This window comes from Gobius niger (genome assembly GCF_951799975.1).
Source record: "Gobius niger genome assembly, chromosome: 20".
In the NCBI taxonomy this organism is placed as follows: Eukaryota; Metazoa; Chordata; class Actinopteri; order Gobiiformes; family Gobiidae; genus Gobius; species Gobius niger.
Window position 1 is genome coordinate 26,005,197 of NC_136871.1, and position 15,735 is coordinate 26,020,931.

General features: G+C 42.5%; 2 protein-coding genes across 3 annotated transcripts in view; one reads left to right on the top strand and one right to left on the bottom strand.

The window, feature by feature from the left end:
• The window catches only part of LOC306979667 (low-density lipoprotein receptor-related protein 1-like), a 166,915-nt gene that overhangs the window by 120,619 nt on the left and 30,561 nt on the right, over window positions 1-15,735 (top strand). For both annotated transcript variants that reach the window (XM_079578739.1, XM_079578740.1), the window contains exons 42-54: window positions 6,482-6,671; window positions 6,835-7,039; window positions 7,224-7,416; window positions 8,808-8,933; window positions 9,193-9,321; window positions 9,397-9,516; window positions 9,600-9,713; window positions 11,949-12,098; window positions 12,511-12,633; window positions 14,351-14,467; window positions 14,595-14,723; window positions 14,872-14,994; window positions 15,081-15,221. In XM_079578739.1, coding sequence (XP_079434865.1) covers window positions 6,482-6,671; window positions 6,835-7,039; window positions 7,224-7,416; window positions 8,808-8,933; window positions 9,193-9,321; window positions 9,397-9,516; window positions 9,600-9,713; window positions 11,949-12,098; window positions 12,511-12,633; window positions 14,351-14,467; window positions 14,595-14,723; window positions 14,872-14,994; window positions 15,081-15,221 — 1,860 coding nt within the window. The remainder of the gene's footprint in view (window positions 1-6,481; window positions 6,672-6,834; window positions 7,040-7,223; window positions 7,417-8,807; window positions 8,934-9,192; window positions 9,322-9,396; window positions 9,517-9,599; window positions 9,714-11,948; window positions 12,099-12,510; window positions 12,634-14,350; window positions 14,468-14,594; window positions 14,724-14,871; window positions 14,995-15,080; window positions 15,222-15,735) is intronic.
• On the bottom strand, window positions 1,965-5,028 carry LOC306979678 (QRFP-like peptide receptor). The gene is made up of 2 exons (XM_079578758.1): window positions 4,834-5,028; window positions 1,965-3,050 (listed from the first exon to the last, which is right to left on the bottom strand). Exon 2 carries the CDS (start codon window positions 3,013-3,015, stop codon window positions 2,002-2,004), a length of 1,014 nt encoding a protein of 337 aa, XP_079434884.1. The 5' UTR covers window positions 3,016-3,050; window positions 4,834-5,028; the 3' UTR covers window positions 1,965-2,001.

Below are 15,735 nucleotides of genomic sequence, written 5' to 3' on the forward strand. Positions count from 1 at the left end.
ATTGTAAACATAAAAATGTGTCATTTGAACTGGGTTGCTTTGAACTGAATATGTTTCTCCTCTCCTTCAACCATTGACTTGTTATCTTGCTACTGTCCTGAACTTGGATAAAACTCAGGGTCGTTAACTCATTGGCACAACGATGGCTAAGTTGTCATGCTAATGAAACCAAGGGATCCAATGACCCCAAGTTTCAGAACAGTGGAACGCCAGTCCTGAAGAAGCCACTTGGATGGATTCCCAATCGGGCTGCGACTAACGCATAGCTGTCAAGTGTCCCGTTTTGGCCCTGTTTTGCCCCTCTTTCCCGCCGTCCTCCCCTATTACTTTTATCCTGTAAATTTCCCATATCATAACAAAATTTCAACCTGGATAGACTCAAACAGACAAAAGCAGCGATTAGGAAGATTTATTGACATGTATATTAGTTTTGGCGATCAGACCCCGGCGGTAACATCGATGTATGAAAGTCAGTATGGATGAACAGCTTGTAGTTAGGGATGTCTCCCCCGGAGCCTGGACACTGGTGGTGGTATGGGAGACCCGTGAAGCTGCAGCAGGTAGAAGCCGTGGATGGAAAAGATGGGGTGGAGGCGGGTCGCAGCGCAGCTGGGAAGCGAACGAACCATGATTGCTGGGGCTTAAAAGCGGGACCGAGGGCGATGATTGGCTGCTATGGAGGTGCGGCTCTTATGCTGATGGCTGAGGTGGAGGTGTGGCCTCTAGGGAGCGATCATTGGCTGGAGGTATGTGATGCTGAAAATCGTCTCCCAGGTTGAATTAACTCCCTAGGCTTCATATTAAAGAAACACTCCTCTGCCCCTCCAAACAGAACTCTCGAACTGCCACCTGCAGAAGCCTGAGTGGCAGTTGTCACGAGGTTGCATGGCTGTCAAGTGTCCCGTATTTTGACCCGTCTTGGAACTTGGTTGGGCTGGTGGGATGGCTCACAACGGGTGCAAGAAAATGTCCCGTATTTTCAAATCCAAAAATTAACCATTACTTTAAAGGAATAGGCCACCATTTTTACATACTGAGATATGTTCTTACCTTAGCTTTGACGAGTTCTTTAGGACCTGTCTGGTCTTCACCCGTGCCTTCAGTCACGTAAACACAGCACAGACGGCGTTAGCATTTAGCCTCTCCCTCTCTCCTCTATAGCTCCAAAACAGGTCAAGATAGAAGCTACCAAGCTCTTCCGCGTTTTCCCTGTTTAAATATGGTTACGTGAAGTGTTCCACTACAAAGTATAATTACACAAAATTAAACAATGTGGATTTTCTAAGCGGATAAAAGGGGAACTATAATGTAAGGCGTAATAATACCAGGAGTAGTTTGGCATCCGCACAGTAAAGTGAAGATTACTGCGCAGTAAAGTGAAGATTACTGCGCGGATTTCGAACTACTCCTGGTATTATTACGCCTTACAATATAGTTCCCCCTTTTATCCGCTTAGAAAATCCACATTGTTTAATTTTGTGTAATTATACTTTAACAGCAAACGTGGAAGAGCTTGGTAGCTTCTATCTTGACTTGTTTTGGAGCTATAGTGGAGAGCAGGAGAGGCTAAATGCTAACGCCGTCTGCGCTGTGTTTACGTGACTGAAGGCACGGGTGAAGACCAGACAGGTCCTAAAGAACTCGTCTAAGCTAAGGTAAGAACATATCTCAGTATGTAAAAACGGTGGCCTATTCCTTTAAGTCAGTAAGTCAGTGTTTTTTAATTTTTAAATAAAGTTTCGGTCAGATTAGATGTGAGATACGCTGAGTGAGGATAGAGAATTTCCGTCAGTATTATTTATTTGCCTTTGTAATATAAAATAGAATATTTTTCATTGCCAATTAGTTTTAATCGCCCTAATTTCCACATAACACAGTCCACACAAGTACTTGTTGAAAGCCTTTCACGAAAAATTTCCTAGACAACTGAACACACACATAGCACTGTAAAAGAACAGCTTTTATTCACACATGGACATGCTAACGGTAGCACAAACGCAGTCACGCTGCCGCCATCGCCACCACTCCATTATCCTCACTCCTTCTCTTCTTGAACAGTTTGACAAGGTCCTCTCTGAACTTTTGCGACATGAGCACATACAAAATAGGATTGACCACCGTCGAGGACGTAGCCATGAGTCTCGCGAAAACACTGAACGGCCCATATCGCGGCGATGACCCGGTCGCGCCTGACGTCTCATCTGCGACCAGGGCCAAGGTCAGCCCATACGAAGGCAACCAGCAAACGGTGAACGCCAAAACCAACATGGCCGACGTCTGGGTGACTCGGCTTTGGTAGCGTTCGACTTGGGGCGCCCTCGCTTGATGCCTGCTCACCCAGAGGAATATGTAGATACCGACATACGCCACTGCGATTGTAAATAAAGGGAGTAAAAACGCTACGAGAAAGTGAACCAGTCCGTAGATCATTTGTCCTCTATGGGATAGGAATGAGAAGCAAATTAGCGCATCCGGAGTGCTTTTGGGTGTGCCCACCGATCGGAAAACAAGCTGAGGGGAGGCTAGTCCACAAGCAGGAATCCAAAGTAGACATGCGATTAAAGAAACTCGCTTTGGTGATAGTAGGAAGTACGCTTTTGCAGGCTTGACGACAGTTAGATAACGAGAAACGGCTAACGCGGCTAACGTGAAGACCGAGGCGGAGGAGCAAGCCGATCCCAGGAATCCCACCAAGCGGCACATGACGTCTCCGAAAGGCCAGCCCTGAAGAGCTATGGCCGACGTATGAAAAGGCAGCATGGACAGAAGCAGGAGATCCGCGGCGCTAAGGGCCAGGAGCAAGATGTCCGTCCCGGTTCCGGTGACCGAACTCTGGGGGGAGGAGCCCGGAGTGCCCCTTCGTCTCTTGCACAGGATCACCACCACCATGCTGTGGCCGCTCACCCCCAAAACCAGTATCAGGACGTCCAGGATGGGGACCAAAACTCGCTCTATGTCCCCCAGTCCGGAATCAGTGGCGTTCCCATCCGGAGACGTGGAGTTCCACTGGTGCATTTTACTCACAGATAAGAGGGGAGCCCATGCTGCTGCTGTGGATAGAGTTGATAAAGAAAAAAGTTTGTTGGTTAGGGTCAGTGTGTGGTGGGCGATAAAGGAGATAAGACCCATATCCTAAAACGTCTGGAGGGGCCTTTGCTCCTGGTCAGCAACACTTTACTTTCTTGTAGCAACTTCAATCAATCAAAGTTTATTTCTATAGCACTTTACAACTACACTTGGCAGAACAAAGTGCAAAACCTTTTCACCATTTATTTATTTAAGACTGCAGAGAAATACTGACAAAACAGAAATTACAGAGCAATTGCAACACCCCACCCCTCCATAATTCTGCAGCCAAAATACTGACTGATGTCACAATATGGTGTGATATTTTTTTTGTATATATTTTTTTTTTAGAATTGAATTACTATGAATCAATTTTAAGCAACAAAGTATACCTAAAGACGGTAAGAAAGGTGCTGTATAAGTTGAGACCATTTACCATTTAACCTTAAACTTAAACTTAAACAGGAGTCATTCATAAAACACTCGACTTTAAACTTTATGCTTAAAAAGTACTTTTACCATTATAATCATACCAATCCTTTCAGTAGTCTACAACAGTGTTTAAGTGTGTTTGAGAGTACGCATGGGGAACGACGGATGGAAATTAGCCCACGGCTACAATCCGGTGTGGCGTGTTTACATGCATGAGACCCATGTATGTTCATTATCATGCGCTGTTCCAATCAAATAAACCAATACATAATTAAAAGTTAGTTTTAATTATGTTTTTCAGTTAAAGGTTTGATCTTGAGAATATTGTAGCTTCATTTTGAGCACAGCACACCACAATTTTGCATTTTTAAGCCTTACTCCCATAATATAATCTTATCTGTTTGACCCCTGTCTCTGTTTTTCCATCATAGTTGCATATTTCCCACCACAAGTTCTCAATTAGAGAATTTGTTTCATTTTTGCCAATCCCCGTCCACAGCTGCACACACTCTTTTCCACTTATCTAATGACATTACAAGAATTATGATGTGACCTTTAAATACTGCTCTATTCTATTTTAGATGTACATTATATAATTTGAACACTGTATAAACTACAGTCATTCGGCTGCTATTGCTACTGTACACATTAAACACCCATTAAACAATGGTGTTTTGTCACTTCAGTGTGCTCACTGTTGTAAAAATGCAGATAATGCAGTGCTGAATCAAAGGTTAATCAGTCTGAACAAGGAAATACCTGCACTGATTCCGAGGACATGTAACAATAGTGACTACATGACTGCACTGCACCGGGTCAAGGGCTGAAACAGGTCCAAACTAGAGCTAAACCAGGTCTAACCCATGCCTTAAGTAGTTGTTCACCCAAAAGAGAACAAAACCATGTATTGTTATCTCTAAATTGTACAAACACTTCATGTAAGAGAGCCCAAGAGCCACCTGCAGCTACATACCTGTCACCAACGCTATATTACAGGTTAGTAGTGAAGCTAAAATGTCCCCAAGAGCATTGTGTAGAAATTGAAAGGCTTTAAAACTGTATTTGTTGGGGATAATATGTCAGTTTAGGTGTATAATAGAAGCAATCTGACAGACAGATTATTTTTCAATTTATATAAAACTCAATACCTTGTTTTAAACTCGGACCATGCTGTTTTAGAAATCAACAGAAGGCTACATAAACCCATAACACATTCTGCAACCATTCCACTGAGCACAATCAGACCTACTTCACTCAAGGTTTCTCTCATCAATAAATTGTTCTCCACATTAGGACTACAGCTAAGCAGAAAGAATGGTGGGTTTTTCCAGTCACCTCAAAGCAGCCGGCGACTCCGCGCTGTTCCCCCAATCAAGTCCATTCAGGCTGCCGCACCGGGCTTTCCTTCAAACAAGAGAAATCTCCAGAGAAAATGCAGCGATGATAGTGTGTAGAAAGAGCTTTGAAGATATAGGCGGAATGAGGCACAGCAGTGAACTCTGGACTGATGGCTGAAGCTGCTTAGGGATTGGCTGACCTATACGCAGAGGGTGGAGCTAAAAGAGGCCAAGACTTTTTCCCATGTGTCGCTTGGTCTCTAAAGGAGTCAGAAGTAACTACTGCAGTTGTAGTGTTATCATTTGTAATGGCCTTATAAATCTGTTAAAATTAATGTGGTGGTAGTAGTTAATCCTTGCTGTAATTAATATGTCCATAGTTTTGCTCATTGAGTTCACCCATGTCTTTAAAGATGAGTACTTCTGCATTCTATCACAAGATATGAAGTGTATAGACAAATACAGCTTCAAGCAGAGTATAGATAGGACACGCTGGGATCACACGCTGTTGTCACATACTTGAGATAAATGTAATAAAAATCTATCAGGGCCTGTGTATAACTAGCTGGGTTCAATGGCCATAAACTCCCTTCATCACTGATAATGTAAACAGAAGAGGATGTTGAAGACCCCACTTAGGAATGGGTCAACAATGAAAACAATAAATATTAGGCCAGTAACAATAACTTACTTGAGGAAAGATGCAGGCAGATCATTAAGTAGCTTTGATGGCATAACCAGTACAGGTCCAAAACCTCGGTGTTTACCAGTATAGGTTTTACGACCTATGTATTGCAATATTCACCTTATGTGTGTCGTCCTAGTGGCAATAACATGTAAAGATAATGGTTCACAATACAGACAGTATTTTCTTGTTTTTAGGGGTTATTTGTCATTAAACTGGCTCATTGGAATGGAATAATTGATATAAATTATTTCAATTATTTCTTCCTTTGTTGGTTCTAGTGTTGAATAAAAGCTGACCATTACGTTGTGAGCTTGTACATGTACTTGACTAGATAAATTGTTCAAGCCAATCAACCGTGGACTGTGTGTATCATTTAATTTGACTATGAAGGCTTATTAAAGATAGAACTTTGGAGTTCCACAGGGGTCCATTTTAGGCCCCTTCATCTTCCTTATCTTTTTGTTTAGCCCTTGATAATTTGCAACAATAATGATCTTAAGTGTTAGTCATGGAGCAGCATCAAATACAGTGTATCAATGACATTCTTACACCTATAAATATCATATGTCACATCGACGATATGGAGTAAACTTGCTCAAATGAAATGTTGATTTAGTTGCTAAAAATTGTGATGCAGATTATGCATTATAAGCACTTTTAACATTACCTAAAACTTTTAAGTTTGCTTTTATTGTTTGATTCATCATAGCCCCACCCCTGCCAACTGTCAATTCAGAAAGCCCACATGCCCCATCGCAGAAACTATGGCTAACCTTGTAGTGTAGGCCTCAATCAACCTAAACCTAAATAATGAGGTTATGTCAACTTCCCTTTCGTTTTGTTGTGCAATATTACAACTGTAAATATATATGCTATCCAGCCTTCAAATTATGTCCCAGGGATCAACTGCTTTGGCTATTTTGAAGATCCTTCCTATTTCTATTTTATTTCTCTCCAGATGTGGGCTCAGTGGAGGGTCTGGCATACCACCGCGGCTGGGACATGCTTTACTGGACCAGCTACACCACCTCCACCATCAGCCGGCACACGGTGGACCAGAGCCGCTGGGGGGCAGTGGACAGGCACACTGTGGTCACCATGTCCGGAGACGACCACCCTAGGGCCTTCGTCTTGGATGAGTGTCAGAGGTGAGAGAAATCCTTGGGTAAATACATTGGACTGTATTTTATATGCCTGTTTGTTGTGGCAGACGCCTTTTGCAGTGAGTGCCCGAAATGTTTATGGTTAAGAAAGAAAAGAAACAAATATGTTGGAACTAGATATTGAAAGTTCCCCACTCTCTCCCTTCAGTCTGATGTTTTGGACCAACTGGAACGAGCAGTCTCCCAGTATCATGAGGGCCACTCTCTCAGGCTCCAATGTCATCATCATCATCGGCTCGGACGTCCGAACTCCCAATGGTTTAGCCATCGACCATCGCGCCGAGAAACTGTACTTTTCAGACGCAACGCTGGACAAAATCGAACGCTGCGAGTACGACGGCACCCGACGATATGTGAGTCTGTTTTATTGTCTTCACCTGTAAGGGCACTCGTGTTGTCCGAGCTTCTTGTTTTTACTTCAGTTTTGGGTGTGATTCAAATGGTTTAATCACTTGAGAAGACTGTTGCGCATCTTTATATTATTTCACCAATAAATGCTACTTGTACAATACTGTAACCCTGTGGCGCCCCCCGCAGGTGGTGTTAAAGAATGAGCCGGTGCACCCATTTGGCCTGGCGGTGTACGGGGACTACATCTTCTGGACCGACTGGGTTCGCAGGGCCGTGCTGAGGGCAGATAAATACACAGGAGGAGAGATGAAGGTCCTGAGAGCAGACATCCCACAGCAGCCAATGGGGATCATCGCTGTCGCCAATGACACTAACAGCTGTGAGTCTACCCTTAACCAGGTCACTGGTGTTCACATGGCACGGCAACAAGCTCCTCTCCTCACTTGGAATGTGACAAAATAAAGAGACGGAAACATGATATATTAGTAATTTCATGTATGTTTCAAGAAACAGAAACTACTTGGCAAATTGTGGTCTCATAAGCCTGCAGAAAGCATGATGCCTTGAAAAGCACCAGAGAAGGACTCCCAGACCCCCTTCCAGTGACAAAAATATGAAACATTTACTGAGTGACACACAGCTTATGCTACAGTAAAGTACATTACAGAAACTGCAGTGTGCTGCAATTAAATAAAAAGGAACTTAATGTCTGTTGTGGTGTTCAGCCGTGGCACACTGGGAGTTGTCTTTCCTAAGTGACACTCTATGCAATATGGTTTGCCGACCCCTGAACCAGAGGCATAGAGAATCACAAATATACCGTAAATAACCTGCGGGACTTAACTTTTGATTATTTCTCATGAAAATAGTACTTTGAATGGATACAATACTCTGGGTCCTGCTGCAAAAATGAAAGAAATTGGGCTGTGCTGTTTAGTTGAGAGAAAGTTCTGGGTGATAAATGAAACGGCAGCTTTGATATTTGCCTGTTCCCGAAATCATTCAGAGAATATAAAGTTCAAAATAATCAAGATGTTTGTTAGGGCAATCACTCATTTTGTAGTTCATGATTCGAACATTATGTGCTCGATTTCCGTCTTGGCAATTGTATTTTTACAGCCTCTATGGGAAGAGGAAAAAAAAATTTTTTTTTAAATTAAATTAAAATCTAATTTTTTGAATTAGCAAGAACACAGAAACCCAAGAGCGGCTTGAGCACGTCCTGTTCCCTTTTCATTCAAACACATTTTTAAAAATGTGTTTGATTAGATTTAATTAAAGAAATTTTGTCCACAAAGTAAAACTGAAATGATTTAACTGCTTTGTATTTTAATGAGAGGATAAGAAGATTTCCTGCTGTTGCTCAACTCTTGTTGTTTTGAGCAGACGAGAGCACAAAAAAGTGTTTGAATCAGTCGAAATAGTTGATATAGTTTTTTGCTTTTCCGCCTCCAAAGGGTTCTTTTAAACGCTTAAGCGAGGGGGGAAGAAAGTGAATTGTCTAAAATGTGTAACTACAATTTGGATTTTATTTCTATGCCTCCCTAATTGCTAGAGAACTGTTGGTGTTCAGGCCTAGCAGAGCAGCTAATGAAGCCACATCTGGACATTTTTACACTAGCTGCTTTGATAATCTCACAGATGAACAAATTGTTTAGGGAATTTATTTAGAAATTCAAACAGCAAATGGTTTAAAGCTAGAAATTCCAAACATTGTTTTACTGTTTCAGTATGGACCTTATCTATGTTGTCTTACCTCTCTCTGCTCAGGTGAGTTTTCCCAGTGTCGGGTGAACAATGGCGGCTGTCAGGACCTGTGTCTGTTGAACTCTGATGGAAGGGTCAACTGCAGCTGCCGCGGAGACAGGAAGCTCCTGGAGGACAACACCTGCATTGGTAATTTACGGGACAATTCAGTTCAAATGTGCGCCAAATGGAGAAAACTGTATTTCGTTAGCAGACAGATGCCAAGATGTACTACTTTCTTGTTGATGTATATGCATAAGTTACCCCAAATCTACAATTCAGAAGTTTATTAGGACATTTCTCCTGAATCCCGCTCTTATACAACTTCCGCTTTTTGTCTCAGCGCCTTGTGTTTTCATACATTTGTCACCACTTTAATCATTTGCCTGGTTGTGTCTGTGCCCTTTAGCTCTGAACACCACCTGCAACAGCCTGGACGAGTTTGAGTGCGGAAACGGCGACTGCATCGAGTACATCCGGACATGTGACGGCACTCCCCACTGCAAAGACAAGTCTGACGAGAAGCAGTCCTACTGTGGTGAGCGCCACTCAAACCCCACCTTCCCGTTTCGCAGTTTGACATGTTGTAATCGTATCTATTTGTCATCTCCAGGTAACCGGGTGTGTAAGAAGGGCTACCGGCGCTGCGTGAACGGCCGCTGCGTGGGCCACGGCTCCTGGTGCAATGGTCAGGACGACTGCGGAGACAGTTCGGACGAGCTTTTCTGCAACAGTGCGTGCGGCGTTTACATTCGATCTCTTTGCTCCCCCTCCCTTTCTGTCTGCTTTCATTTCATTTCACGACTCTTGTTTCAGCCACTCTGTGCACGGTCGATCAGTTCCAGTGCAGGGACGGCGGCTGCATCTCCAACTCCAGCAAATGCAACCAGAAAGTGGACTGTGACGACGCCAGCGACGAGATGAACTGCAGTAAGTTCGTCTACACAGACTTTTCTGAGCTTAAGAAAAAGGGTTTTTTGGTGTTTCTTTATGAAAACCACACTCAGAGCTGAATTGTGTTTAAAGCTGCATTATGCAACTTTTTATGCGGGAATAAAAGTTAATATTTGTGCATATTTGACCTTGTAGTGACTAAGCGGCCGTATGAGTGGTCAGCATGGCGCCTTTGCTTTTGATCATGGTGGTCTCTACAGCGCTCCAGGATCAATTGTTTTGTAGGTTTTCTGGTGAGAGGGTCCTTCAGCAGAGAAAACCTTGCAAACAATTGATCATGGAGTGTCCTTTTCTTCGCATAAAAAGTTGCATAATGTAGCTTTAATTCGTGCATGGTTGAATATAACCTGCTGATGTCATGAGGCGCTCTTCTGTTTGTGCATCAATTTGACTAGTTTTCTACACAAATGAAAATGTAGAAAGCCCATATTGAGGTTTTACCCGTATCGTTTTTGACAGCCTTATGCTCTAGACCAGTCATTCCCAAAGTCCGGGACATCGAGGCCCCCTTATTGTTCCAAAAATCTCCCAGGGCCCCCCAAAAATAAGAAGTTACTCTCTTCGAAAGAATTAGTTATTATTTTACAGATTACAAATTACAGGAAAATCATCTACAATAGCTAAATACTGATTTAATGAGGAACATTTGAGCAAATAAATGTATATTTTCTCTTTCACTTGTTTTGTAAACAAACTTTGGGGGGCCCCCTGCAGTGGCTCTGAGGCCCCCCAGGGGGCCCCAGACCTCATTTTGGGAACCACTGCTCTAGACTATGAATGTACAACATACCTACCATTTAAAATCCTCTATCTTTCAACGGTGTCAAATCGAAAAGCTTCTTGACTGGAGCTTACAGACTATAGGCCAGAGTCATGCCTCATTTGAAAGCTAAGCGTTTAGTTGTTTTTTCAGATTTTTTTTTTAATGTGTTTTCATCGTCGTTGCTCTTGTTACTCTTTTCTTACTCTTTTGTTGCTTCTTTTGTCACTTTTTTGTTGTGTTTTTGTCTATTTTTTTAGGCTTTTTTTGTTGCTTTTTTATTTTGCTATTGTTGCTTTTTCGATTCATCGGTTTTTTTTGTTGCGTTTTCATCCTTTTTTCCAAACGCTTTTAAATTCGGGTAAAGCCAACCTGGAGAAAATGTGCTCGGTCCAGGTGGGGGTTAAAGGAACAGGCCATGGTTTGTTGATACTGAGATGTGTTCTTGCCTGAGCTTAGACGAGTTGATGCGTACCTGTCTGCTCTTTGTGCGTGCCCGTGGAAGAGCGTGGTAGCTTCTAACTTCACCCCGTTTGGAGCTATAGGAATATGCTGGGAGAGGCCAAATGCTAACAACATCTTTGGTCTTTTTGCGTGACTGAGGGCACACACAAAGACCAGACAGGTACTCATCAACTCGTCTAAGCTCAGGTAAGAACATATCTCAGTGGCCTGTTCCTTTAAGAAGTTAAAGGTAGCAAGTTAACTGTAGATAGTTTATGCTAAAAGCTGAGAGTTTTTTTTTTCCATATTTTTATCCTCCTTTTCAAACTCTGAATTGCGTAAAACTGAACAGCTGTTGGTTTGAAGCGTCCCAGGTGATGATGGATACATGTGTCAGCTTATGTGTGCAGTGCTCGTGTTTCCCGCTTTTCTCACATCGGTGACGTCTCTCAGCACTGAGCACCTTGTACTTCTGGACACTTCAGTTCAGTCACTGCTGCTGAAAATGACCGCACTGGTAGATAATGGATTCCTGGCGGCTCCACTCTTCATTTTTCTTCAGTCTTTGACAGTTCCTCAGTGTTTTTCCCTGTAAATTGCTTCTTGCGACCAAAACGTTTGATGGCTCCGTGGTCCTATCCCAATATTTTTGACATTTCAATCGGGCTGCATCCCTCTGACAAGCTTTCCAACAGTCTTTGACTTTTCTATGTCTCGCCGATGACTTTTCTTTACCATTTTGTGCGAGAGAAAGAAACCGCAAAGTGTTTCTGCACCTGATTCAGAGCTTGGACCTGCTTTGGCCACACTTCCTCTCATTACACCTGAGACACTTTGGTTTTACACAGTTTGAAAATGTGAAGAAAATGAACAATACAGCGAGCAAAATAAACAAACCTGCTAGTTACAGCTCTTTGCCCTTTTACCATATAGCATCTCTAAATATAGCCTGCAGTGTAAAGCAAAAGACTGTGCTCGTGGTAAATTCCCCCTTGCCCTTGTTTCAGCCGCCACAGACTGCTCCAGTTACTTCCACCTGGGCGTGAAGGGGGTGACGTTTCAGAAGTGCGAGTTCACCACGCTTTGCTTCGCTCCGTCCTGGCAGTGCGACGGAGCCAACGACTGCGGAGACTTTTCTGACGAACGCAACTGTCCAGGTATCTCAGGAACTCCTGTTAACAGCTCAATGTAAAGGAAATGCTACTCCGGACAGCGTTTAGAGACGAAAACGGGATTAATTCCTGTGGATGAGAAACAAAACTATCAACAACAGATGCAGTTTGATGTAGAAGTTGTAGTTTTATTTGTGAAACTGCAGTAGTGTAGATTTAGCAATAGAAACAGCAGCAAAGTCATCATTAAGTCTTTTCTCAAACTGTGACAAATGCACAAAGTGAATCCTATGGACCACGAAAATCCCAATTAATTCTTATGGACGAGAGACAAAGCCATTTCGCATATCCATCCATTAAATTGTGTTTCGTGACCGTCCGGCAGAAGATTTAATTTCTCTTTGGGTGCCTTTCTGCTTGCTTAATTTTTAATTTCCTCCGTCTCGTGAACCTCCAGGGAGCGGCAAGATAAAATGCCAGGCTCCGTTCTTCGCGTGCCCCAGCGGCCGATGCATCCCCATGAGCTGGACCTGCGATAAGGAGCGCGACTGTGAGGACGGGGCGGACGAGGCGCACTGCGGTCAGTTCCACTCAACACGGCTTAGATACTTCTACTTGAGTATCAGAGAGCAGTTTTAAAGAGCATTTAGTGTCTATGTTCTGACATTACAAGTCACTGAATGAACTGTGCTAAAATTAAGTCCCTCATTTTCATATAAAACGTATAATGTGAGATCAATAAAGTACCATCTTATCTTATCTTATCTTATAAAATTTGGATTCCAACACACTTTAAATCTACATTTCTTCAGTGGCAAGTTTACACACATTTTTTGAATCTTAATTATATATTTTTGCATTATTCCTCTGTTTATTAGAATATAGAGATTTTTGTGTTTGTTCACTAAATTTGGCCTGTATAAACCCTGAGATTGCAAAGGTCCTCCCAAATAGATGACACTTTGTAAATTAGTTATCACTGACTTATACCAGCAGCATTTAGCAAATTGAATATGATTTCACCACTGTGATATTTTTTAGTTTTTATACAGTTTTTTAGGCAATATTAACCCTTAATCCAATTCAACTTTATTTATATTGCACTTTAAAAACAACACTGTTGACCAAAGTGCAGTACACACAGAACAGGGAAAACAGTTAAAAGGTAAAAAATAAAAACTCACAATACACAAAAACAAATACCAAGACATTGAGAAAAACAATACAAAAACAAATGTCCGTCACTATCAACAGCCCTGGAAAAAAGGTGTGTCTGAAGAGCCGACTTGAAGGAATAGGCCACCGTTTTAACATACTGAGATATGTTCTTACCTTAGCTTTGACGAGTTCTTTAGGACCTGTCTGATCTTCCCCCGTGCCTTCAGTCACGTAAACACAGCGCAGACGGCGTTAGCATTTAGCCTCTCCCTCTCTCCTCTATAGCTCCAAAACAGTATAATAACTGTATAATACTGTATAATGATACCAGAAGTAATTGGCATCCGCACAGTAAAGTGAAGATTACTGTGCGGATGCCAAATTACTCCTGGTATTATTACGCCTTACAATATAGTTCCCCCTTTTATCCGCTTAGAAAATCCACATTGTTTAATTTTGTGTAATTATACTTTGTAGTGGAACACTTAACGTAACCATATTTAAATAGGGAAAACGTGGAAGAGCTTGGTAGCTTCTATCTTGACCTGTTTAGGAGCTATAGTGGAGAGAGGGAGAGGCTAAATGCTAACGCCGTCTGCGCTGTGATTACGTGACTGAAGGCACGGGTGAAGATCAGACAGGTCCTAAAGAACTCGTCAAAGCTCAGGTAAGAACATATCTCAGGATGTAAAAACGGTGGCCTATTCCTTTAAGGATGAGCAATAAGCCGACCCGCCTAAGATGCAAGGGCAGTTCAGTCCATCATTTTGAAATCACCAACTTCTTGCACCTAAAATCAATTATGTCAGCAAATCTCCACGAGGGAAACAAACTCTCGCCATGCAATCATGCTGCACGTAAGGATCAGGTCCCAGCAGCATTAAATATGGAACTTAAATACTTGAAAACAATTGCCACTTCACTGGAGTAAAACAATGAGCAAAAAAGCGGAATTACTGCACTGTAAGGAGTGTTTGTCATTGGACTTTGAGTGTTAGTTGTTATAAAAGTTAATCAAGGATGTTTTCAATGAATACTATTTTTTACACAACATTCTGCTCTGCTTTCCAGTTCTTTCTCTGTCAAGTCTTACTTTTCTCTTCGACTGCTAAAATCCCTATAATATTCCGATCTTGCAGATAAGTTTTGCTCGGGCTCTCAGTTCGAGTGTGCGAACCACCGCTGCATCCCGAACCGCTGGGTCTGTGACGGAGCAGACGACTGTGGAGACGCCAGTGACGAGGGCGGCCAGTGCAGTGAGTGCCTTCGTGTTAAACGCTTTAGTTTCTTTGTTTGCATTCAAGTTTTTATGGTGTTATCCTGAAAACTTTAGGAAGCTCCTTGTGTAGATGGCAAGTGTCAGCAACTCTATTATATTTGCAGCATCGAAGACTTGTGGTCCGGACATGTTCCACTGCCCCTCCTCTCACGTGTGCATCCTTCAGAAGTGGAAGTGTGACGGGGACAAAGACTGTCCGGACGGGGCTGACGAGAGCGTCCAGGCCGGCTGTGGTGAGTGCACGTTTACAATTAGGCGGCTCCTCCTTGTTTTCTTTTGTCCTCCTTGCATTATTTGTCGGTTTTAACACATATTAACCTCTACAGCTTATGGTTTGTTTATGAGAGGTTTGTTTTCTTAATACCTGTGCTGTTTTTACAGTTTTCAACAACACGTGTGACAGTAATGAGTTCATGTGTCAGAATCGTCAGTGCATCCCCAAACACTTCGTCTGTGACCACGACCGAGACTGCGGCGACGGCTCTGACGAGTCCCCGGAGTGTGGTACATGGCCTTTTTACACATTTTTCTACTCACATTTCATTCAAACTTGAACCCTCACTTTAAACGGATTAACGTTTTTGCTGCAGAGTACCCGACATGCAGGCCCAGTGAGTTCCAGTGTGCGAACGGCCGCTGCCTGATCCAGAGCTCGTGGGAGTGCGACGGAGACTTCGACTGCCACGACCACTCGGACGAGGCACCCAAGAACCCGCGCTGCACTGGGCCAGGTACAGGAATACCACCGATAATCAATCACTGATGCATTCAAAGGATTTGCAGAAAGCAGCATATGAAGTAAACCCTGATTTATTATCATATTAGTATCTACTTTGTATGTAAAGTTTAAACTAAACCCTTAAATTGTACAAAATCCTTTGGATCAAATGACTTGGGCTCTCTGCACTGAATGTTTCAGAGCAACCTGATGCTACTGTTTCCTGTCTTTGTTTATTCCTATGGAGAGTTAGCCTTGTCTTGTTGAAATAAAGCATCCAGCTGTTGGATAATGAATTAATTTATAATCTTTACTCAGAATGTAAATACTTCTCTTTTTAAAGTCTTCTTCTTCTTTTTTTAATCTTATTTTACGTTTAGTCCTAATAGTTTATTCCTCCATTTTTGTTGAATATTTTGCCAGAATTTTTTTTGGGTTGACTTTTTTTTTTAAATTGTATTTCTGAAATGAACCCAAGACGGGTAGAGGACTGTACATGAGGGTCATAAGCGAATCTCAGCTCTATT

What these genes read in the sequence shown, in the direction of transcription:
- LOC306979678 (XM_079578758.1), bottom strand. Translation starts at nt 3,015, where the DNA reads ATGCACCAGTGGAACTCCACGTCTCCGGATGGGAACGCCACTGATTCC.